Genomic DNA, 27,318 nt, shown 5'->3' with positions numbered 1-27,318 from the left:
TAATGGTTGAAGTTCTTGACAACATTTAGTAGAATTCCCTAAGAAACTGGCAGGATATTGCTAATTTCCTCACTTTTCAAATGTTGATTAATGATGCAGTCATCTATGCAATTAAGGTATTTAGTAAGCATTCCCAGGATGCTTCTTGCAGAGGGAAATATGAAATACAGCATACATTGTAAAATGGATATTGGACAGTTTCTCATGAGTTTCCTCTCATCTAGAGAATAAAACAAGGATATAAATGAACATTCTTTGGGTAGAACTGACATATTCTCCCCCATCCCGTTTTCCATGTGCTTCCGTAAATGCCTGCTGATTAGTAGTTAATATTTTAATATTAGAAGCAAAGCCCTAGAGTAAAAATTAATTTTCATAGTTATATGGCATATATAATAAAACTTTTTTTTTTTTTTTACACATCTCATTAGAGTATCATCAATTCTACTTCTAGCTTAAGAAACTAAATCTTCTGTTTTTTGTTTGTTTTTGGCAGGTGGCTGGATTAGGGATCTGAACCCATGACCTTGGTGTTATAAGGTTGTGCTCTAACCAGCTGAGCTAACTGGCCAGCCCCATAGCTTAAGAAACTAAATCTTATAAACTAGATATTTCTACTGGGTTAATTAAGAATATTAACTTCAAAAACTAATAACCTCTGAAGAATATTAACTTCAAAAACTAATAACCATTTGGGGGGGGAACATTTTTTTAAATTGAATTACTATTTTAAAGGCATGTTATCTAGATTCCCAAGTTTCTTTTTTGATCCTTATCTGTCTCATGAATTGAATGTCCATAAAGATGAGTATTAGTAATACCTATACTTTTCATGTTAGACATCTCTTGGTTGATCTTGCTTCAAAGTAACTTACTTCTTTGTAGTGTTAAGTTACTCTAATTTCCTACCTCCATGCCTTTTATTTTCCTCTGGAGACAACCTTTCCAGGGCATGACCTAATGAATTCTGGTTCAAATTTCCAAATTATTCTGAACCAAAGTGATTTCTATCATTTGGTAGAGGGAAACTGCATTAAATACCCTAGTGAGGGAATTTTACTGTTTCATACCAGACTAAAGTACTTTTCTTGAAATATTGAAATTGAACTTTCACATTTATGAGAATGTAAATTGCAACAGCACATTGTAACATGTCATGGGTCCAGTAGAGCCTTAGGTCAAGGGTTTTTGCTTTCTTTTTAACCTCCATTAAAAATAGTAAAAATAGCAGTGTTTTTAATTATTTTTCCTTTCAAAAATAGAAAAATATGTCCTTCTCTCCAGAGAGATATTATCTTCAGTTATTTCTATAATTTATGTGGTTGCATGGGTTATGTTTTTGTAGTTTTTATTTGGCTTGACCAAAGCATAAATTCAATTTCATAGGTATGACTGGTTAAACTTCTCTTTTAAAACTTGAGTGTAGTTTTCTAATTGAGAAAGAGAGTTAATTTTTGTGCTCACCTCTTTATTCCTGACTTCTCTGCCATCTTCTTGTCTCAAAAGCTTCCTAACATCTAGCCATTTACTACTATCATTACATCATAGTTACGCTATATACATCATCTGAAATTGAATTTGATATTTTTCTATAGCATTTCTTCTGTAACCCTCAAATATGGTCACTAGATTTCAGCTCAACCTTCAGGAGCTTCTTAGATTGTATTAATTGCCATCTTTGAAGGTTTCCTGAAGCAGCATGGCATGATCAAAAAACATACTGGGTTTCAAAGGCCAACTGGCTGGGCTTCCTCAAGACCCTGACATTTAATTTCTTTTGCTAACAAGTTGGCTGAACCTAGGTCTTTGCTGTGAGTTGCAACAATAGGCAGTGAACAAACTTATCTGTAAAATTCGGTGTACATCCTGTTTGTGTAAGTCAACTGTGCCACTCATGGGATTTGGCTGTAAGCAAGAGAAACCAACTATGACTTTTGGAAGTCTGTGGACACTAAAGAATTCTGTATGGGCTGGAAGGCTTGAATCAACAGGAAACAAGTGAGCCCCAGAAACCAAGAAGCAGAACATATAATAGCAATTCTTTGTAGGAAGAATCTGGTCAGGACATAGCCCCATTGCTTCCTCCTTTGTGGGTAAGTGTAGCCATCCCTTCATCTTTCTGTCACACACTCAGGAATGAAAGTGTCAAGCAAGAACATCCAGTTGGGTGAAGCTATGTCATGTGTCCACCCTGGTAGCCAGAGAGCAAGGACAGTGATGGATAATCTGGCCTTATAAGCAAGAGAAACCAACTATGACTTTTGGAAGGCTGTGGACACTAAAGAATTCTGTATGGGCTGGAAGGCTTGAATCAACAGGAAACAAGGGAGCCCCAGAAACCAAGAAGCAGAACATATAATAGCAATTCTTTGTAGGAAGAATCTGGTCAGGACATAGCCCCATTGCTTCCTCCTTTGTGGTAAGTGTAGCCATCCCTTCATCTTTCTGTCACACACTCAGGAATGAAAGTGTCAAGCAAGAACATCCAGTTGGATGAGGCTATGTCATGTGTCCACCCTGGTAGCCAGAGAGCAAGGACAGTGATGGATAATCTGGCCTTTTTTTTTCCTGCTAACTACTCACTATGAAAAGTCACCCCCCACCCCTGAATTTAAAAGAGTGACTTTCAGAATTTACAAAATCCTGTAAATATTCACTACTTTCATAAAACAAAATACTAATTATTAATTTTGACTATTGTTTAAAAATAGGACTTTTTTCCTGGGTCATCATGTTGAAGCTGGAGAATCCCAACCCTACAACATAATATCTGGACTAGCTCAATTTCTAATTCCTAATATGTAAATTTAAAATACCAATATCTACTGAATAGGAATATGTTGAGATACTATTTATAATGCCTTAAACACAATAACAAGTACATGGCAAGTATTCCATTTTTAATGGTCTTTTTGTGCTTGGGCACCTGATATGATTGATGGATTATAATTTTAAAAATATATATATATATATAATTATTTTGCTGCACAATGACTGTTTGTCTGTATGCAATTTTAAAACAAATTATGTAGTTGGATTTTTTTTTTTTTCTTTAACAGACAGGCTAGCCTCAACGAAGCAGCAGAGAAGTATTATGATCTGGCAGCCAAGCTAAGGCCTAATGTAAGTACATCTCTAAATACAGAATTATGATTTCTGCATGAGTGTGGTGTTAACTACCTTGTATTTGGAAAGATTGCAGATTCATTTTATCTCCTTAGTTTTCTTTTATTTAGGATGGCTCATCTCTAATAAAAATATGGCTTAATGCTAAAATCAGCGTAACTTATAAATGGTCTAAAATGTTTCTGCAAATTAGAGATTGTCCCTTATTTCTTTTGTACCTAAGAGAAAAATAGGCTCAGTTGTGTTTAGGAAAAGGACTTCCTTAGAATGAGAAAAGAAAATCATGAAGAAAATCTAAGAAGGGGTAGTGGACTCAAAACGTGATTGTTTTAGGACATAGAAGTGTTGTGGTGCTAGGTTTTTTCCCCCTCTGATTTCTTATTCTGAAAACCCACTAAACAACTAATTCAATGATAAAATTCACTAGTCTCAAGCTTCCTTCTTTTTCTAAAGGTAAAAATTGCTCTTTTCTAGCCTGTGTAAAGCACCACAATTTTTATCATTTGAATGAAGGCTTTAGCATTACTAAATACTTTGTATTTGGATGAATTTTAAAATTAAATCCTTGGAGCTTTTAGTTTTATTTATTTATTTATTCCTGCTCTCGTATTAAATAACTTATTTTTTGGTTTCGCATACAGTCAAACCTCAAGTTCTGTGCTTCTTTCCTATTCCACAATCCTCATTTGTTATATCTGTGCTTTTCAACATTATCAAGAATGTTCTTGTTATAATTTTTCCCTGGGTAGATACACTTTCATAAAGCAAGATGGATATAAATTAGGTACTTACTATTGAAATAGAGTAACCATTTATGGGAAAATAAGAACTGGTTTTATATCGGTCTTCTAAGCACATTTAATTCATAGCACATCACTGAATTCCAGTGCATTGGTTTTATTCTCATATATATTCTGCAACACTCTCTAATACTAAAACCTTCTACAGTGCTCTCCAGATCTAGACAATCTATTGAGAAATGTAATTTTGAAACTGTAATGAAAGTGCACATGTGATGTGGGTACAAATAATGGGATCAGTCTCATTTCTTTATAGTAACTCATCCATTGGGCAAGCTCTACAGAGTGCCCACGTTGTGTGGTCTTTTAGGATTTAATACCCTAAGATACCACACAATGTAGCAGAGAAGAATATAATCAACTAATTGAAATTTAATGTGGTGATTCCTGCACAGAGGTATATACAGTCCTCCCAGAGCACAAAAGAGAGGATTAATGCTCCCTGAAAGAGACCTACATGGGAAGTAGCTTTTTTTTCCCTAGGAGATTAAACCACATGTGACCTTAGCCCAGAATCTAACTGATCTCAGTTTCATTTGCAGGGGAGAAAAAGTAATATTTTTTCCTTACTCATTGCAAGATTTATGGCTGATACTCCTAAAGCAAAAGACAGATTAACAAAAGAAAAGCATACAAATTTATTTAATGTAAGTTTTATGTGACACAGGAGTCTTCAGAGATGAAGACCCAAAGAAACAGGGAAAACTATGTATTTTTATATACGGTCATGCAGAAGTGTAATTGGAGGAAAAAAGGGTATGATCTAATGGTGATAAATTGGGGGGGACTTAGCAAGATCTCTTTGTTCAGATTCTTCTCTGTGTCCCTGTGTCTTCAGAGATAAGGCTGTTAGTGAGGGTCTTATGATCTACTTCAGGGGAGGAGGGAAGGAAACACTCAGAGAGTGACCTTCCTGCTTCTTTGGTTTTCTCAGTTTCCTCCAGTTTAAAATATTCAATATTTTAAAAATATGCCAAGGTGCCATATTTTGGGGTGGTTGTTGTGAACCCTGTCACATTAGTTATGAGGTTCTTCAAGACTGGATGTGTTGTTTGCAACAGAGGAAAATAATAATCATAATGGTAAGAACAATGACAGCTAAAATTTATTGAGCACTTATGTGCCAAGCACCATGCTAGATACTTCATGTGAATTCCATCACTCATTTCTCACAAGAACCCACAGCAACTCCCATTCTGCTGAAGGTGAGAGAAGTTAATAACTTGCCCAGCATCACAACTAAGTGGAATCATATTGTAACCCAGGGCACTGTGTGCTTAAGACCTTGATGGAAAAAAATGTAGCCATATTTTAGAGAGGAAATACAAACCAGAAATTTGGGAAACCAAAATAGTGATGGTGCTCTCATCTATTTATTCTATAAATATTTACTAAGTACCAGGCACTATTCCAGACACTGTATATACATCAGTGAACAAAATGGACAGGAGTGCCTGCTTGTTAGGAGCTCACAATAAGCATATGAGAGGTCTTCAAAAAGTTCATGGAAGGATTTGTATTATCTTTTAATTTGATCTTTCCAAAAACTTTTTGAAGAAACCTCACATAACTGTCATATATCAGACAGTGATGAGCACTTGGGAGGAAAATGGAGCAGCACAAGGTCGTTAGGATTTGCAGGGGGCTGTGCAGCAGGCATGATGTTGTAAATGCCCGAAGTGGGCACCTTTGTCCAGTATTCTAAGAAAAGGGTTGGATTTGAAGTCTTAACTTATTATTATAATCTCATTGAAGGCAGACATCAGGGTCGTGTGTGTGTGTGTGTTGTTCCCTTCCCATTGATTACTATATCATACTCTAAATAGAAATAATATATAAATAATAAGTGATAGTTAACTTCAACCTTTATTCATTGAGTACCAGTCACTTGAATTTCACTTTTATTTTTGTTAAGTCATTGGTCAAATGGTCATCTTCAGTATATTGCAGTGGATTAATGAGAAAAGAGTTATCTGACCCAACCTATAAAAATGAAAAAGACACTCAGGCACCAAAAGAGTTGAGCCAAACTTGTGAGATTGTTTATTTTAAAAGACCAGCCAGATCATAAGATCAATATTTAATCTCCAACTCAAAGCCATTTTTTTTCCCTGAAACCCCAAAATGTTTCTTCATAAACCTGCTGCAGACTGCTTTTGAAAATGTTTTTATTCAAATGATTCTTTTGTTTTCTGGTAACAATAAATTAAATATTTTGTGGACTTGGGTAGAATACAAAGTTCATATTTAACAATATGTAAATGATGTCACGATTGATGGATCAACAGATGTGGTCTCTTCCTAATCTGTTTTACAAATTGTGTTTTGATTTTCAGTACCTAGTTTAGGTGAGTAAGATGCCAGATGCCACGGAAGCAAGAGTGATAAAATATGAACCATGGCAAACATATAAATTTCTATTCTGAAACAGAGATCTGCTTAAACAATAGCCCGTGTAATGATTTATTAGCAATCACGCATCTGATCTACATTAAAGCATCCATCTACCATTTATCTTGCTCATCGTCATTTATTTCTCTTGTTCATAAAAACATTCTTTGTTATTTCTCTACTTTAACATAATAAATTTCAATTACCTGCTTTTGTGAGAACATAGCAAGCAGACCTCAATTCCAATTCCCCATGTAGGTAATTTCATTGTCTTTTCTATTTTTCTCATCTACATGGTAGTCTAATCTTACTCTGATTTTTAATAAAGCATTTTGTTCTGTTGTTTAATTGCCCCCACAACTGCAACAGTCAGGAGCTTTATGTGGGGGATACTGTGAAGGTTTTAGCAATGTTTATGTAAGGTCATGACTATACAGAGAAATATACGTAGCTGCAACCCTTGTGTACTACCACTTATTACCATCATTTTTAAAAGATTGTTGATTATCTGTATGATACGGTTCTTAATAAAATACCTGTTGAAAATAAAATACATATTGAAAATCTCATTTATTCAATATGTACCATAGTGAATCTTTTTTATGTTTCAAAAGCCATACTTTTCTACATAATTTATTTTGAAATTATTCACTGACATTTTGAATTATTTTATGTACAAAGAATTCCAGTGATCCAATGCTAAAATAATGAAAAGAGTCTAAATTAGCAGGCATAATATGTTGTAGATTCTGATATTATCTCATCAGAGATGCTCAATACATTGTCATTTACTGAAATGCATACTTAGAGATATGTATTTATTACAAAAGTGGCACATTAAAATTTTTTAATGTTATTTATTTGATTTGGGAGGAGCGATAGCTCTAAAGGTAAACCTCATATTATATTAAGACATATTTGTGTAATAGGAAAACTCTTTACCAAAATTATCATCTTAAGTTTTTCTAGTTTTAATTTTTCCTTTTTACAAATAAATTGATCTTTCTATGGAGATTACTTTAAAAAGGCAACAGTCTTCTTCATTTTCTCTCCCATTTATGATTATCAAAAAATGCTGACTCTTGAGGACTAGAGAGAACATTTAAATGAAACTGCTTTGTTCTTCCTGTGGGAATTAAGCCAAATTCTGCATTAACTCATGGATTTTAAATTTAATTAATGTTAAGGATGGGAAATTTATATAATACAAAGTCACCCACTTTTACTTGGCTTTTAGTCGACTCTAGAGTCAGAAGAGTGTAACTGCCAGAGATCAGGTCTATACATCTTGTATTTTTCTGGATATAATTGCTTTTATTCTGAATTTATTCCACTTTTTTTTTTTTTAAATCAAGTTCCAGCTTGATGTGAGACTATGCCAAGTACATGAGGATTTCAAAACAATGAAAAATTAACCCTGATCTTGAGAACTGTACAATCTGATGTGGGGAGGGAAATGGAGGAGAGAACATGTGAATCCCAATCCTTGTAGGTCAGGGCAGTAAATAATGCTATCTAATAAATGCTGTGTGAGAGATAAAAGCTGGTGCTAGCAAAGTGCACAGGAGAGAGAAATTACTTTCAGCTTGATTGATCTGAACAGTCCTCGAGTCAGAGTTGGCAAGCTTAGAGAAGCTAGAAATGATAAAATGTTTGTAGGTGAAGGTTTTAGAAAGAAGAGGAGAGAGAACTCTGGCAGGTACCAGCATATGCATGAACGAGGGTAGGGATTGGATGCAGAGAGGAAGTTGGTAGGAGAAGACAAAACTGGAAACTGACATAAAACCAGATGAAAGGCAGCACATACCACATTCAGGACTAGGAGTTTGTATTCCAAAATTCTATTAAGCAGGATGACATAATGAAGGGACGGCCATTTGTACGATGCAATGAAAAATGTATGTTATGTTTGGGGAAGTAGAGTTGGGAGATATGGCCTGGGGAAAAATCGAACGAGATCATAACAGAACAGGTATAAGATAGTAGAGACTAAAGTGCAGGAACAGAGTAGAATGGAGAAGAACATACAGGAAAAATAAGCAGTAGATTGTCTAATGGGAAGTGAGTAGGAAAATTAGTTGGCCACAATGTGTGTTCCAAAATCTTGAATTTAGGTAACTTAGAAAAAGAAATACAATAAACCATAAAATATAATAAAAATATATAAAAAATATATATTAAAAGTAATGTATAAAAACTACTATAGTCAGAGGAATGTACTTATTTCAAAAAGGAGATGGTTAAGTTTAGACTGAACAAATTCTGGGTGAGAGGGAGGATATTCTAATTTTCTGTGGGATATTCCTATTAAGCAAGCAGTTGGGAGAAAGGCCATAGTTAGGCATAGAGATGTGGGAGTTATTTACAGAAAGGAAATAGTGCCAAAGAAGTGAATAAGGTCACCGAGGGGGGAAATGCACAAAAGAAGAGAGCCAATTTCCAACACCTGCAAATTTCTACATTTGGCATGTAGTGTAAGGAAGACAACCAAGACAGTGACAGGACAGAGGAACCAAAGGTGGTGAGCAGTCAACACTGCTGCTAAAAGATAAAAAAATAAAAATAAATAAAAATAAGAACTGAGATGATCCATTGACTTCAGAGAATAAGACAACATTGGCAGCCTTCAAAAGTACATTTTTTATGTTAAGTGAAGTAGACGGAAGTTTTTAAGATGTTAAGGAAATGGAAAACTGGAAGAAGACAGTATAAAACTTACTCTGTGATGACGTTTGAAGGTAAGTGAAAGAGTGGAGGCAATATCAAACATAGTATGAATGTATTAAGTATTAAAGATAGGTGTTGAGATGTTTGTGTGCTTGTTTAAATATGAGACTGAAAATGTGTCCAAGCTGAGGGGAGGGCAAAGGAAATAAATATCAGAGATCTCAAAGATTGCTTTCTCCCCAGGGACTAAAGAATAAAAAAGACTATGAAGAAATTTGGGGGGAAAAACAAAACTAGAAGTGTAGAGTAAACAAGCTTAGATAATAAATTACTTAAATTACAGTTATTTGATTATCTGCTGATTATCTTGGATAGAAGGGCAGAATTTGAGGTTAAAGACTTGTGGACAACTGAATGTTCTGAGGGACACAATAGGTAATATTTGATATAGGTCTGTAGTATCTACATTTAACAAGTAAGTGCCAGGCAAAGCAGATTTTTTATGATATATAGCATTAAGTAATTAGTCATTATATAACTCTAAATGAATTACTGAAAATAGTAGATTATTTCTAGTTTTGACTCAGCTCTTTTACTTGTGCTGGATGTCATATTCACACTTTGTATTCTAATAGGTATAATATTTTTAAAATGTTCCTCCTCGTGCACTCATTATATTTGAATTAAAGGGAAATGTATTCCAAGGATCAGATTAACCAACAGAAAACTGCTTATGTGCATTATACCTTTCCCAGGCACTTAAAACATAAATTATTTCAGAGCATTATTATAAAATCAAAGCCAATGTTATCCATTTGGGCTCTTTACCAATGATTATATGTCAAAAGATCAAAATGAGAAATATGAGAAGAGACTATTCAAAGAAATGAGATTACCATGACAAAGTGCAGCTTTGTTATAAGGTAGCCCATATATTCTACAATATATTACTTCCAATTTGGGCTACAGTTTTTGTGGTGAATGTGGTGGTGGGGAAATGGCTATGAAGCAGAAGTAAACACTAATATTGGGATCTAGAAGGAAAGATTAATTATTTGGGCTATTCTAATATAAGGGACATAAAATATCCCTGGTATATGTTTGTTTTCTGATGGTAAAGATATTCCTCAGCCCTAATTCAAATAAGAGAATGAAATTAAGTTAAACAGGACAGATTGAGATTTGACTATATAAAGGACTGGGGTGGGAGGGGATTACTGAGACTGTTATTTTGTTGGAAAAAAATGATGGTGTTAATGATAATTTGTCTGGGAAGCAGTTAAACCACATTTCTGCTTGTAAAGGGGGGGGAACCATATGGCTTCTACCAAAACTTTCCATAAGCTTCTGTGATGTGGGAAAATCACATACCATGCGGCTCTTAACTTTTAGGCATTAATAATATATGGATCCCAGAACCACCAGATTGACTTTATGAGTAAAATGTGTTTTAACATTGCACATATATTTCCAGCTCTCACTAGTTTCTTCAGTTTCAAATACATCTGTATATTTTACAGTTAGGAAAGGAATGAGGTAATTTGACAAACTCAGAAAAAACAGGTTCCAATCAAGGAGAAATTGTTTAGTTTCCCCCCACATTTTATCTAGTTTTATTAGTCGGGCTTAGAGATAGCATTGAAATAAAACTTTTGATCTTAAGTTTATTGAAACTTATCCAAGTTAAGTTACCAAACTCTTATTCTGCTTCAGTTTTTAAATAGACTTCATCACATTGATATTATGTATATTTATGCAAACATCAGTAGAAATTAAATATCTAATTCTTCTTGTCTAATTTTAGCAAAATTGACACTCACTTCTCTGAGAGCTTCAGATATGCCAGGACCAATTTTAGTCTCATCCTACCCATATCTGTCTTCAAACTCCTCTTCACTTAGATCTTTTTTCCAAATTATTTCATATTGTAGTTCTTTTCTTCTGACAAGTTACACAGTCTAGTTTCTGGTGTATTCACTTCTCTCTGCTTACATTTTAGTTGCTTTGTGTTATTTCCATTTCAAAAATGTTAGAGAAGGCAGAAAAATAACTTCTCAAGTGATTACTGTTTTTATTCTGTTTATCAGTTTGTATAAATCTTTATGATTAGAAGACAAGGATGGTTAGTACAACCTGATTGTTTACTGTCAGTGTGGGCTAGTTGTAGTACAGACTGGGTTCAGATAGTTGGACTGAACTAAGTTGAATTTACGGTTTTTCCATTTAGGGGGTATTGTTATTCCTCACAATCCACATGTAGTTATTTAAATATGAGACTGAGATTGTGTCCAAGCTGAGGGGAGGGCAAAGGAAATAAATATCAGAGATCTTAAAGATTGCTTTCTCCCCAGGGACTAAATGTGTGCCTGTATGTGTGTTTTAGATTCAAAGTCAGAAAAGATCAGGGGAGTTGAGTCATGAATAGGAACTTCGGTGACTCTTGGCTATAAAGAAAATCAACTTAAGTACTTTAGTTTGGGGAACATGAAAACCTTTGGGAAGGTTTAGCTAATTATATTTTGTGGTTCCAAGCATGTTTAGTTGTACTCACATTCCTTTGTGGGGGTATCCATTGCATGAAGTTGTAGATGTGATTATTCTAATTGTGGAACCACACTAAAATTACATTTAGTCCCTTCTCCAGTGAAATTGGATTCCTGGTTTCTTTGAAAACTTGGCCGATCTAACCACACTGGCTCACATTCCTACCTGAGAGTGTCAGCTAGGGTGGACTAGTGGCTGCCACCTTCAGAGGGCAGTGCCCTTCCCCCACCACCTTGTTACCACATTCTTCATGATCCCCTTTGGTTATTCCATAGCTAGCCTCCCCCGTTTCTGTTATCCTTATTGGCATTTATGTTTCTGATCCTTGATTAATCTTATGGGGCCTGCTTTTTCTAAATATACACTGAAACGTTGAAAGCTGCTTATGTGTGTATGTTTTTATTCCCTCCCTTTTCTAGTTCTCCTGTAATACTCTACCCCTCTTTTTTTGTTTTCTTACCTTTCTTCTGCTACTGACTACTTGTTATTCATCTGAACCCTAACCTATATCTACAAATATACTTTATCCTAAAGGTAAGTTAAAATTCAGCAGATCCTGAAAATTAATAGATTGGTAGATTAATCTTGAAAGCCCAATGTCCTTGTTAAAGAAAAAATTATTGTGAGACTTTTTAAAATGGAAAGGAAGACTTTATTCAGGACTATTGTGCTAGGTGTCACAACTCTTGTGATAGGGGAGAGAGATCGGGCTCAATTCTAAATACAGCAAAGATAGCTGGAAACTTATAATGATACCTATCTAACTTAAATTCTACCCCAAAATACGGGATCTTGACACATTGAATATGTTAAGCTGAAGGGATTTGAGAAGTAGCAGATGCAGGACGGACTTGCTGACCTTCCCCTGAGGCAGGTCATAAGACCCGCACGTAAGAGGTCTCCCCTATACCTAGAGGAAAGAAGCACCTTTATCTCTGAAGACAAGTGACAGAGAGGAATCCGAACAAAAAGGCCTTGCTAAGTTTTCCCAGTTTATTACCCTTAGCTCATACTCCCTTTGTCCTATCATATTTCTTCACGACTTTCCATTCTTCATCAAACCCTGCATAAAACACACTGAGGTTTTATGAGTGTCTTCATTTCCTTATGAAGGCTCTCGTGTCACATAAAACTTACATTAAACAAATTCGTATGCCTTTTCTCTTGTTCATCTGTCTTTTGTTACGGGAGCCTCAGCCAATAAACCTAAGATGGGTAGAAGGAAAATATGTTTTTCTTCCTCTGCAATAGCTAACGAGCATAGTAGTGGTCAGTGGGTGGAAAATTACTAAGAGAAGACATCAGGGACAGGGGAATTCTTGCTAAAGTGACTGAATAGGATTCTTGCTGAAAGCAGGCAAGGTGATCACATCAAGGGTGGGTGATGAGAAATATGGTCAGATAGGGAGGGTGGTCAGATACCAAGGGGTGGGGTATTCTTGCTAAACTGACATAGCAGGATTTTTGCTGTAGCTGGATTAGGCAGGCCTAAGACTAAACCCAAGCATCAGGCCTAGTCAAAAGGAGGGCTGGGAGGAGCTTGTCTAATGTTGGATCAGAGAGAGAGAGTCTTTGTCATCCTGGATGACATTATTTTCCTAGACTGGGTTGTTAAAATGTAAAACTCCTTGTTACTTGGAAAATGTCAGAATCAACAGTTCCTCCTTATTACTTGAGAAAGATTTGATTAAATACTGATATATTGCTGTTACTTTTTTTTTTTGAGGATTTTATTTTATTAATTATTTTTTTAAATTTTAACTTCTCAATATACATTGTTGTTGATTTCCATGTCCCTTTACCTGTTCCTCTTTCTACTCCCTCCCCCCAACTACAACTACATCATATTGTTACATATTTTTGAGAAGAGAACTGACACCTTCGAGAGGGGGAAAAAAATGTATGTGCTACCAAATTTTTCATACTTCCACTTATAAAGGACTGTTATTTCCTTAGATACCACATGCCAATAAATGGCTGCTGTGGCACTGTATTCGTGGTTTTTTGACTTATAGGGAATCTACATTACAGTTATGTCGAAAAATAAAACACAGAATTTAATTTCTTAAATTATAGATAATTCAATTTCTCAAGTATTCTTAATTTATCTTTACATCTATATTGGACTCACTTTTATTATTCCTGTGTGGTTTTCATTTCCAATTTTTATTCTGTCACTTTCTTAAATGATCTCTACTGAAATAAGTCTCAGAAATGCAGCTTTATAACATATGCACAATTACTTTTTGAAGAGTAAATGCAAGTTAAAGGGAGAATATGATGCCTTTAGAGAACTTGTGTCAAGAAAAATTTTGAAATTGTCAATTACTAAATTGGTTTCATTTGAAAAGTAACTTGCTCAGTTTAGAAATGCTTAATTTTAAAGAGAAACAATTTTGAAAAGATTTGTTAGAATAATTTATATATTTAAATGTATATAAACTACTTCCAACAATTTATAACTACAAAAAAAATTAATTGTTTAAATCACATGAAAAGTTGATCCACTGTTTTGAAAGTATGACATAACAGATCTCAACAAGTTCTAGAATAGATAAATGTAGAACATTACTGCTACTTCTATTAATCACTTTTTTTCTTACTCATCAAAGTTACTCTAATCTTATCTACTTAAAGGTTTAATTATGTAAGAGATAGCTGGCTCTTCCCCTATGAAACCAATCCTTGTACTATGTTTTTCTTCTTGATTCCGTTTGTGATTTTTCACTGGTTAGTTATGTAAGAATCCTAATAAAACTCATTAAAACAAACATAAAAATCCTTCCCATATACTAATTTAGTTTTCTTTTAAACGAGTTATTTCTTTTAAATATATAGTACATTTTCCACTATAATTTCAGAAACCAGTGGTTGTTTTCTCTTTTTCTTAACAAGGATCAATACTCTTTTCCCAAAGAGTTATACTATTTGTTAAATCTTAGTAACCATAGGATTCATTTGTAACATGCATTGATACATCTTTACCCATGATTGGATGCAGTATTAAAATGGTACCAGAAATGATGAAAAATGGTATTTGAAAAAGTATCAATATGAAATATTGAAAGAACAAAGGTTTTTAATATGCATTTCTGTAGGTTACTCTGTTTAAACAACAAACCTGGAATACATGGGCATTTATCTTAATTTATCAGTTTTCTTAGGGGAAAAGAGATTCCTATTTGGAATTTATAGTTTCTCACCTATATTGAGCTACCATTCTGCATGTTACTATCTCATTTTTGGTATAGTTTTCTTAGGCTGGCATTGAGAGCAATAGATTACTCAGGTCTTGAGGATGGAATTATTTTGCTACACAAGAAGATTATATGTTTTAATTAGTCTTGATGGAAATCTTACTGTAAATAAATGCATATGCTTGGTTTTCCCTTCATGCATAATATGACATTACCATTTTATTTTTCAGTATGCTGATTGACATGGTCACTCTGATACATTTCTATAACTAGGGAACTTTTATGAAGAACAGAGGATGGATTATACCTTCAGCACTATAGTACCATATCATTACTTGAAGTCTATTATTTTCACTTTTGAATCTGTACAAACTGTATCTCTGTGTTTGAAATTTTGGACCCTTTTCTGCACTCTCAGTATAAAAAAGAGAGCATTCATCTAAATGGGAATAATAGTATTCAGAGGGTTAGATATGATAATGCATGTTAAAACCACTATTACAGGTTCATCTTTTCATGTGTGTGTTATGAATTATTAATAAAAATATTTCATCTTTATAATTTGTAGAAGAACAAATATAATGTTGGGCACCAGAAAATTATCATTTTTTTAAAAATTAGGAAATGTCATCCTAATAGTATCCGCACTGATTAAACATTAAAAGTTAAGTTCTACCCTATTTTTTACAAGTTGAGAAACTGAGGCAGTGTAACTTTCTTGGAATCTCAAAACTAGTGGCAGAACCAAAATACAAATACAAGCAGATGGGTTGCAGAAACTGTGCTTTTAACTCCCTACTTCTTGTATAAGATTATCTACCAATAATTCAATACCCATCACAAATAAAACCCAAGGCATTGAAATCAAAGGCTGGTTCTTGTTTAAATGGTGGTGATCCAAATTTTCCAGAATATTTGTATATTAATAATTTGTGTGGGAAAACGCTGTTTGGCAACACTGAGAAATTCTTGACGTAATTCACAGAACCTTGAATATATGCTTGTATCTACCCCACGCCATATGGTCTCTACATCCCAGTTGGATAAACACTGGGAAAGTGAAAGGGCACAAATGCCAGACAAGCAGAGTGCCTATTAAATGTCAGTTTCTAAAATAGGCCTGGGGATACAGTGAGAAATAAGGGTGTTGTGGACCCTGCCCTCTCAGAGATGTAGCAAATGGACTTACATCATTTTCAAGAGGCTTCGCATTTAATTGTTCCTTAATTTTTTGGAGAGCTTTATCTAAATTATGTCTGGAAAGTTTGCATCTTCCTCAGCTTGTAAAACAATGTCTAAAAATGCAGGAAGTTCATCAACTTGCCATGCTGTATCTTCAGAGATTATTTAGGGATTTCAAGAAACATAGCAAACAGTGAAATGATTATTTTGCATTGTTTGAAACATATTGATTACTTTTGCCTTGGACTGACTCATAATTACAGTAAACATGCTTCTCATGTTCTTTTAAAGACAATTTATTTCCTTTTCTTTAACAAGGGCTCAGAAAAACTGAAGCAAGTCAAATGGATTAGTGCAGTGTTGTTTTAGAATTTAAAAGACTAGATACTTTGAGCAAATAGGTTCTTACTTACCTAGGAGTTTCTTGAGGAATCTTTTTATTACTGAATTTATGTTCTTTAAATGAGAGTTATGATAGAATAATCTGGGTATATCACATCAGATTTTTACTTTATTTCTACTATAAATAGAGATTAAATGTTATAATAAATCTGGAGATTTGTCTGAGAAAAAGTTCATATATTAAAGTTTACGTGATTTCATGTGTGGTATAAAATGTTTCAGTACACAGGAATCTAAAATTCCACTGCGTATAGATCAAAAAACATACATTCCCTGAGAAGGAAAAAAATGACCTACTTAGAAATATGCTAAATTGAGTGTAAGTTTTTAAACTGTTCTAATGAAGTTTTATTATGAGATTTTTATAGCAAAAAGCTTTTATTGAGTAATTCAGAATTGATAATATTTATTTTTAGTCCCTAATATTAATTTATCTGATCTCAGTCCTTCTCTCATATATCTCAACTGAAGTTGGCAAAGACAGTGCAGATGTTTATGTGGGAACTGTAGGATGAAGATGTCATAGGACTCAGGCTTTCTAAGGTTTGAATTTTCAACTCCACTTTAATGGAAATGTATTACCACCTCAAACATATGTGTGCTGTATCATTTAAAGAACATGCTAGGATCTCAGAAAAATCAAAGCTCTGCCAGATAGTTCAGAATAAGACAGGGTCCCTTCATGAAGCAGGAGCATGAGATAAATCAGTACAAAACATTATGATACAAATTGTCACTAAAGTTTAACAAAGTGTAATTCATCATTGCAAGTTGTGAAAGCCAATTTTGAACTAAACATTTTGGTAAAATAATAGTGCTCAGAGGTATATAATACTTGACATAGTATAGATTGTACCTTTAAATGTGTATATAAGATTTTTATTTTAATACATAACGTTTTTAAAATAGGCATAGTTTAACCTGTGTATGCTGTTTCTCAAAAGTATAAATCTTAATCATGAATATATTTTACATGTACATTAATAGCATCAAAATGTACTAAATGTGTAAGCATGTGTTGTATTCTGTTCATGATATTGCAACAATTAAAAAAACCTATTCACTGTCCAGCATGGTTTTTGCCTTCCTGAATTTATAGAGATATGTATACCACATAGGATTTGTCTGTTTATTAGGTGTTGATATAAATAGCCTGCCTCAATGATGTCATCTGTTTCGGAAGAGCAGTCTGTGCAGTGAGCTCCTGGTAGAATTATGTCATATCCACATGTCCTGGTAGGCAATACAGCTCAGCAGCTTAGGCTCCAGAATCAGACGCTTATGTACTAACGGGACTGCACCTCCCTCTGCCTCTGGAAACTTCTGCATACTGCTTAACACTGCTAAGCTACGTCTGCCCACTCTATAAATAGAGGAAAGAATTATCACCTCAGAGGGTTTGTTATGGGAACTAAACAACACATATAAAGCACTTAGAGTGCTGCCTAATCCATAGGAAGTGATGGACTTTACATTATAGGAATCTGCCTATATATTCTTAACCCAGAGAGAATGATTTTAAGTGAAGTCAATTCCACCTGCCAGGCAACATAGGCAGTGGGCACATAGGCATTGCCTGTCTCAGGCTCAAACATGTTCCTTCCTTACAGCATTTATGCTTGTTCTTTCTTCCAACTGTGTTTTTTTTTCCTCCACATAGCAGCATGGCTTGCTCAGGCACTACCTTAACTACTTGCTGAAATAGCACCTTCCATCAGTAAGATTTTGCATCCCAGTACACGCTGTCTCTTTTATCCTGCTGTACTTTCTCTCCCTGGTGCTGATCACCATCTCCAGTCTATCTACTTCCTCACATGTTTGTATTCTCTACCTCCCCTCTCTAGAACGTGAGCTCTGTCATGGCAGGGACTTTATTCTCTAGTTTGCTTTCCCCAGGACCCGGCTTCCTGTGGATTCATAGTGTGGACATCTTATGGCACTGCATATGGTTCTAGCATTTTTAACATGTCATGTGCCACCTCCTCTCCCCCAATAAAACTCAGGCTCTAAATGCAAGCCAACCACAACATGGGATACACAGCACAAAACATGGTGATCTTTTACAGTGCTGGAAATAAAGCCAAAGTTGAACAAAACTGACTGCCAAGAGCACATTGAGAGGTTGTACTTCAAGGTTTACTTGAAGAGAAATTCCAGTATTTGTAAGAGATTTTGAAGTATAATGTTAACTCTTGAACCTTATCTTCTCTCCCTACCCCTGACATGCGTCCACTCAGTCTTTTGATTTTCCTTGTTACTCTTTATATCAGGAGATAGTGATCATAGTGAACTAGAAGCTCTAATTTTGAATGAGACCATACACTCATGAATTTAAAAATCACTCAGATAGTTGGGTTTCCTGTTAACTGTTCATAAATTCATGTTCTCCTGTTAAGTGTTTGTAAATTGAGATCCTTGGTAGAAATCTAATGGAATAAATAGATATAAACCTCTGGAATATCTTCTCTAGAGCTGTATGTTCTAAATAAAATACATTTATTACTATCTAGATAAGTGGTATAACTCTTAAACTTCTTTGCTTGGCCTGATGGTATGCATACTTTACAGGCGTCATGTTACTTTTGAAAATACGATCTAAATAATAAGATAGAAGCTGATTTTGTAATTCACTCAGACTTTATTGAAAACTTGCCAATAGATTTCAAAGGATATTAACCCCAAAAGGACATCTCTCCCTCTCAACAGGTAATTTACCTTCTATGAGATTTATATTTAAAACAAAAAAGAGAAACATTTCAATGCTGAAAATAATAAAGGTATGTGAAAAAATTTAGAATATGAATAATGGATAAAAAGTTTTTCTTACTCAATTTTATGAGAGAGAAAGAAAAAAAAAAGGCTAGAATTTGTAACTTATTTCCCTGTGCTTTAAAATACCTGTGTTTGGGCCGGCCCGGTGGCGCACTTGGGAAGCGCGGCGGCGCTCCTGCCGAGGGTTTGGATCCCACATACAGACCGGTTCCCGCTCACTGGCTGAGCGAGGTGCGGGAGCAACACCGAGGGTTGCGATCCCGTAGCCGGTCCTGGTCCGGTACGGGCGCGACACTGAGGGTTGCGATCCGTTGCCGGGCACGAAAAAAGACAAAAAGGAAAAAAAATTAAAAAAATAAAAAATAAATAAAAAACCTGTGGTTAAGGAGCAATTTCAAAGGGTGAAAATAACAAATTGGCTAAGCATTCATACTTTCCAGGGAGAGAGTTTTTTCCAGTCTTTTGTTTTCCACAGTGTGGCTAGCCTGGTACTGAGTCTGTTGGATAAGGGAAGCAGAGGCCAGAGTGTTGACTGCAGCTCCGATGTGGGCAGTTGGCTGTGATACTTTATTTTTAATGGGGTCCCTGAATCAACACTCCATCACTGGAGAAGAGCCCTCTGTTTTAACCCCTTCTCCAATTTACATTTGCTGTTAGTTCTCTGTGTATTCTTTGATTAAAGAATCCTAAACTAAAGAGGAAAAATCAGAGAATGTGATTGCATTTTGTTAACTGTGCCTTGAGAAAATATCTTGATAAAATCAGTACTTGTTCTGACTTCCCTGGACAGATTAAGTTTACCAAGCATTATCCTTTATCTGACTTACCTTTTCTTCATGGCCTTTTTATTTTCCCCAGAGAGAAAGGGCAGAGTTTTTAAATTATAGTCACCTACAGTTTCCATTATGCTACAAACAATTTTACATCTCCAATTCCTCTTTGGGACTTTATTTGTTGTTTGAAACCCCATTCATAAAGCATTGGGGAAAATAGTGGTTTATATTCACTTGTATTGAGAGTAATACTTCTTATGCCTCGGAAATATTGCCCTCTGTGTCCACCAAATAGAAAGTACCAGGGAAAATAGAACCCCTAGAAAGAAATTAACATTTTAGAAATTAACCATCTGTTTCAGCCCAATTAAAATAGATCCTACAAGGCCTCTCCTAACATGATATTCTTGAACTATTTTTGGAAACAATAGGGTGAATTTACTATCCAATTAAAACTGATAAGAAAGTTGGCTTTGACATTCATTAAATAAACCCAAGACTCTACATTCACTCTGGGACTCTTTGTTTTGAGTTATCTACAGTATTCTTGGTTACAATCAATGCTAATAAATTTTCTAACACGGCAAACACAATAGTGATATAGTTCTGTTATTTACTACTGATTCTTATTTTTATTTTATTTTATTTTTTTATTTTATCAGTGTACAATGTAGTTAATTTTCGTGTCTACCTCCTGTCATTGACCTTAAACACAAATGATATTTGTTGAGAATAAAAATAGTAGTCTTGCCTTTTTGTAATATAGTGGTTCTCAGCTCTGGCTACACATTAGACTCACCTGGGAACTTTTGGCCTCATAAGATACTGATTTTAATTGGTGCAAGAATAACCCTGGCATCCTAGTTTTTAAAGCTCCACTAGTTATTTATTCTAATGTCCAGTTAAGATTGAAGACTACTGGTGTTGGATAGCATTCTTTTCTTGATTGGCTTTGCTGTCATCATCTAATTCCAACTAAACTATTTACTGTGTGACCTTTGGTATGTTGCTTAACCTCTCTGTGTTTTGGTTTCCTCATTTGTCAAATGGGGCATTAATAGTACTTACATCATAGAATTGTTTTGGGGATCCAAGTAGTTAATGGATTTCGAGAATTTAAAATAGTACCTGAAACATAATAAGTACACAATAAAGATTGGCGGTCATCAGCACTATCATTTCAGTTTTTAAAATAGAGTGATAATGAGTCTTTGAAGTATTTCTTTATGTATGCTTTCTAACTTATGCTCTTCTAGAACATCTGTTCATTTGTTCTGTATTCTAATAGTCAATAAAACTTTTGCTTTTATTCTGGTTTAGCCACTTAATTCACGCATGGTAACACAACATTTAATTTGATTTTCTCATTATATCCACTGCATAGAGTTTGTGTGAGGATTGTAAAAAACCTAATGGCACATAGTATGTACTCAATAAATGTCGCTATAATTATTATTGCATTTATTAGCTCTGTGGTACTGTTGCTATTCTAAGCTTTATGGTGTTTCAGATGACAACTAATTCACAATACAGCAGACACATTTTTGCATTTTCTATGTACTTTTAGCCAAACTGTGTAATCACTTGGGCACAATAAGCACCCTTTAAACTAAACCAAACAAATAGTAATAGCCTGCTCTTTAGCCAGGATGGTACACAGGTAGGGAGCATAAGAACAAAAACATAAGCCATGTACTCATCTTTAAAATCTTCATAGTCTCATAGGGAGAATCTCAGTTTGAAGCGTTGGATGGTGGTGATCAAAAGAAGCTTCTGGAAGCTCCAAATGCTGACTTCTCATAAGCCATGCCCTTTGTGTATGGAGAGCTGACTCTTAGGATTTTTACTAATCTCTCTTAGCTTAATAATGGGGGGGAGGGAAGCAGATATTTTATCTTTTCTGTGCTTCCGCACATGTTCTTTTCACTCCCTACATTTTGCAGATTCAAAACACGTATCCTAGAATTGCAATCAGAAAGGGCTCATGGGCTCCAACCTGAGTCATGATAGCAGACAGAAAAAGCATCCTCCTGTCCCCATATTTAGCATGTTTTCTGTCTTCATTTTCACACCAAATTCTTAACAATGAGGTCAGAAAGGCTATGAACAGTCATAATATTTCATTTGATGGTTTCCATGGTTTAGGTGTTTTAAGTGTGGCATTAAGATATCTAATTTTCAGAAGCATTAGAAAGGGAAGATTAGATGTAGATAATACTTTCGTAGATTTAGTTTGTGTCTTAAAGACATTACTTTAATCCATGTGCTGAATGAAGGAGAAAAGAAAGAAACCAATTACAGTGAAATATAATCACTAAAGTACTTTATTCTAACATCATATCCTGCTAAGAGTGTCACTTTCATGCCCTTTAGAGAGAAAACTCATTTGCTGTAATTTAATATTGAAGGTTCAGTTTCCATTGTTATGCTTTAAGAGTCATGCAGCTGCCATATCACAAGTCTCTGCAAAAAGTTAACCTCTTTGGATGTGATGACTCTCTTAACATCAGCTCTTTCTCCTGAATTCCCATAGTGTATGAATGATACCATCATCAGCAGAGACACTGAAACAAAAGCCTTAAGAAGGACCATCAGTTCCTCCATTTTGCTAGGCATTCCCTCATTTCTCAAATCTTGCACCCTCCATCTCTGCTACCACTGCCCTTACTTACACTGGCCGTCATCATGATCCTACCATTGCACAATGCCTTGGATTGAGTGTCCCCCCAAAACTTGACCTCCACCGTGACAGTGTTAAGAGGGTAGGAAATCCTATGTGGTATTTGGAAGGTGGGACCTCAAAGAGATGATTAAATTCTGATGACCATGCCATAATAAATGGATTAATAGTGGTGGTCATAGGTGTAGTTCTGAGGGCTTTAAAAGGAAAACATATGAGAGTCTCTCTCTGCACTGCCATCTTCTGCCATGTGAGAGCCCTGTATTGCTGTAAAGCCACCACCAAAGAAGACTGTCACCAGATGTGTTCCCTAGCTTAGAACTTCCCAGTCTACAAAACTGTAAGCAAGAAATTTCATCTTCTTAGAAAGTACCCAATTCTGGGTATTTTGTTATAAGCAACAGAAACGGATTAATACACATGAGTTGCCTGCTTCCTTCTTAGATCCTTTTCCTGTTTTGCTGCACAGTGATATTTCTGAAATGTAATTCTGGTTATATCACTCTCCTGAATTAAGCTCTCACTTGTCACATTCCTCTTGCACCCAACACTCCAGCCATTGAATGTTTGTAAATCAGTGAAGACATCTGACCATGTCAGATGTAAATGAGACCTCAAAATACTATGACTGTCAAGTTCGCATTGCCTTTAATATACAAACTTCAGTGACAAAACTTTACCACTCACGTAATTTTAGGGTATCCCAAAAGAATAGCTACTTGTCTGCTTAAGTGTCTGAGTGACTTGTTAGTCACCACGACCAGCATTTCTCTGTCTAAACCCACTTTGTTTTAAAGCCCAGTACATCTTACTTTGCCCGCCCTTTACTGCTGTCCTCTCAGCATGCTTTGCCCCAAATCCCCCTTCTTAACTCCCCTGTGTACAGGTGACACTAATCTTTGACATTTAAACATTTTAAGGTGCTATACCATAACCAAAAGAAGATAAGAACTTATCCAAGATATTATCGTTTTGTCCAATTTTACCCTGTTAATGAACATTTATTTCACTTGTTTCTGTTTTTTCCCCCAACTGCTGTTATAAATAGTGCTGCAGGAAAGGACAACAGTTCTGTATTTTACATATTTTTTTTACACTTTTTTTTTCTTCTGTAAGATAAATTTCTAACAGTATGATTGCTGGGTCAAAGAAAATGAACGTATTTACTTTTAACAGTTGCTATACTGCCAGATTACTCTCCAAATATCTCATAGTAGTTCCCATTCCTGCCAGCACAGTTGCTAAATCTGAATAATGTCCATCTTTTATGCTGTCAACCTGAAGAATAAAAGTTATCTTATTATTTCAAGTTGCATCTTTTTGGCTACTACTGTGATAACACATCTTCATATACTTATATATTATTAACTTGCTTATCATTTTCTATGAGACTTGCCTTTCATATAGTTTACCTACTTTTCTACTGCATTTTATTTTTACCAAGATGTCTGTCTTTTCCACCATAGCATTTGAATTACCTGTCTTGTTTAGGAAGGCCTCTCTTACAGTGAGGTTTTTTGTTTGTTTGTTTGTAATTTTCAATTTAGATTTTTAATTCATATGAAATGTTTTAATCATTTCCAGATGGGGTTCATTTAGAGATTGATGCACAACTATTAAAAAGAACACACTGTATGTATAAGCTTTCATCTGGAAATAGATATGTGATTAGTGAAAAGGCAAGTTATAGATTTATTGGTGTAGATTAAAACACTACTGACATCTATACGGATAGAGGAAGGGGATGAAAGGACATATGTGAGAGGATAAGTCTGTACATATCCGTTTGGATGAGAAGGGATGAATGAAAATTATTAACCTTCTGTTGATACATATATTTTTCTTCCTTCAAGAGCATCCTGGGAGCACTGGGTACAGTTAGAATAGCCTGGGAGCTGAGAAGGCCAGAGAAGATGTCCTAGGAGAAGAGAATGCCTGGCTCAGTCTCGTAGGAGTAGGATTTAGCCAAACAATATTTGGTGTGTGGAGCATTTTCACATTTGAAGGAAGAGGTGGACAATCGTGTGGTGTGTTTAGGAGATGACAACAGCTCTGTATTTTAAGAGCATAAAGCTTGAAATCTAGAGTGGTAGGAGAAGAGTCTGGAGCGTGAAAATCAGTGGCAAGTTCATCAAAAGCCTCATCTGCCACACTAAGGGGATCCATTTAATGGCTATAAAGAGGATAATGCATTTTAACAAAGCATATCTGTTACATTGTAGAGGGTAGATTTTATAGACACAAGATTGGGGGCAGAAAGACTAGTACTGCTGTAGTCTAGGTGAGAAATTATGAGGACTTGAACTGGGCAGTATTAAGTAGGGGAGGTAGGAAAAGGCATATTTGCGAAATATTTAGGAGATCAAGTGGGCAGTGCTTGGTGATACCTTAATGGAAAAGGAGGTAAGGAAGAGAGAACTTTCTAGCTTGGATGACCAAGTGGATTCTGGTACTAGTTATTTAAACTGGGAATCTTGAAACCCAAATGTATCTGATGGGAAAGATAGTGTATTGAAGTTGACTATTAGATATCCTAGAAGCCAATCAGGCCACTGAACATGAGCCTGAAGATTAGGGGAGATGTCAGGGCTAGCTTTTAAAGTCATTGGATAAAACCCAGAGAGAACACATAGGACAGATGTTCTAAACCTAGAATTCATGTAGAGAGAGCAGGAGATTCTGTGATACCCAAACTTTTAAAAAAACTTGACATGTTATTGCCAGTTAAAAAAGAAGCTTACCAAAGTGACTAAGAAGGAATTGTTCAAGAGATGGGAGGATTCTGTGTGTGTCTTTAAGTGTGTGTGTAAGCTAGAGCCTACTTTATTGACTCATGAAGATTTGAGGTAGTATGTAAATAGAAGAGTCAAGAAGATTCCATGTTTTTTGGCCTGAGCAACTTTCAGAAGGACGGAGTTGCTGTGTTCTGAGATAGGGAAGACTCTCAAGGAGCAGGTTTAATGAATGAGTAAATGAATGAGTGAAAAAAAAGAATGAATGACTTTTGTGTGTGTGTGTGTGTGTGTGTGTGTGTGTATTTATTTATTTATTTATATTTATTAATATTCATGAGATACAAAGCTAATTGTCTCCCCTCCTGCCCATGATGTGAGGGCCAGATGCATACTGGAGGCATACCCATTATCAGAAATTACTTTTGTACCCCATGTCCCCATCCAATTAGCCCCCAACCTCCCTCCCCCACCGCCTCCATTTTGTAGCCCTAGGAATGTTCCCTCCCTCTGTAAGACCATGGAACTACTGTGGTCTTTCTTTCCTTCCTTCCTTTCTCTCTTAGCTCCCACATATGAGTGAGCACATGTGGTATTGATCCCTCTGTGCTTTGCTTATTTCACTTAATGTAAGTTTCTCCAGGTTCATCCAAGTTGTTGCAAATGGGAGTATTTCGTTCTTTTTTTATGGCAGAGTAGTATTCCATGGTGTATATATACCACAGTTTCCTTATCCAATCATCCATTGATGGACATTTTGGTTGGTTCCATATCTCGGCTATTGTAAACAGAGCTGCTATGAACATGGGAGTGCAGGGAATTAATAACTTTTAATAGAAATAGTGTTATCACTTTATCACAGTGACTTAACTAATTATAATGTTTCTAAGCCTTATTAAAGAATTGTAATGAACAAACTAATTTATATTTAGTAGCTTCTATTTGTGTGTAACATATATTGTTAAGTAGTTGCCCTTGCAGGTAGGTTAAATGTGCCTCCAGAAAATCTTCTTCACAAAATTCATTTGCTTAACAAGATCTTTATTCTTCAGTTTTAAGAGTAGAAATGTAAGTTCAGATAAGGATGACTGCTTCTAGATCTAAAGTCACAACTTAAGATTTCTTTCTATTATAAAAATTGTGGACATGTACATGTTTAGGAGAAAAACCTTGCAAATATCAAAGATGTACCCTCTGAACCAACACAGAAACAAGTTGCTTTTATCCAATTCACTTTACAGGCACTTCACACGTCATCCAAATATGCCTTCCAAATATCTGGAAGAGAGTGTACAGTTTATAGTTTTAAGAGCTACAGTTTGGAATAACATATTTTCTGCCACATTCAGGAAGTTTACCATAAGCTTACACCAAAGTACATGTGGTATTATCAGTGTGAGAGATACGAAGCTAGCAATGACGACAGCAGGTAGGGTCTCTTTCGTTCACCTCATTCACAAGTAAAGTCCTTGACATGGCCTGCAGGCCCTGAGTAATGTGGTCTTGGCTGCTTCCTTTACTCTATGAGGACTCACCAGCATGGTTGTCTATCAGTGTCTAGGACATGCCGTCTTTAGTTCCAACTCAAGACGTTAAACCTCTACCTCTGTCTCCTTCACCTATTAGTTTTCTGTTCATCAGATCACAACCTGACAACCATTGTCTGGGGAAATCTTCCCTGAACTTCTTTTGTACTGTACACTTTGCTTTATATTTATAGTTTTTATCATAGCTGATCTTTATTTGTATGATTATTTGATTGTTCGTGGCCCTCACAAGATCTCCATGAGGGCAATCTATGATTGGCTGGTTCAATATTGTATCCCTTACATGTAGCAAAGTGCCTGTCCATGGTGAGTGCCTAATATTTGTTGAATGAATATGAGGGTACTTCAAAAAGTTCATGGGAAGATTTGTATTATCTTTTAATGCTTTTTTTCCGTGAACTTTCCGAAGTACGTAAATATAGATGATCTGCCTGAAGTCACATACCTAACATGTTGCAGACCAGAGACTCAATACAGGTTGCTAGTCATGTAAACGGTGATGGAG

At 35.4% G+C, this 27,318-nt stretch overlaps 1 protein-coding gene across 1 annotated transcript in view; it reads left to right on the top strand.

Moving 5' to 3' along the window:
- The window catches only part of TMTC2 (transmembrane and tetratricopeptide repeat containing 2), a 390,547-nt gene that overhangs the window by 335,526 nt on the left and 27,703 nt on the right, over nt 1-27,318 (top strand). The window contains exon 11 of the mRNA XM_008571569.1: nt 3,060-3,123. Within this exon, the coding sequence (XP_008569791.1) occupies nt 3,060-3,123 (64 nt within the window). The remainder of the gene's footprint in view (nt 1-3,059; nt 3,124-27,318) is intronic.

Source organism: Galeopterus variegatus, unplaced genomic scaffold, assembly GCF_000696425.1.
Source record: "Galeopterus variegatus unplaced genomic scaffold, G_variegatus-3.0.2 Scaffold705, whole genome shotgun sequence".
In the NCBI taxonomy this organism is placed as follows: Eukaryota; Metazoa; Chordata; class Mammalia; order Dermoptera; family Cynocephalidae; genus Galeopterus; species Galeopterus variegatus.
Note: the sequence above shows the minus strand (reverse complement) of the source record. Positions and strands in the feature narration are given on the sequence as shown.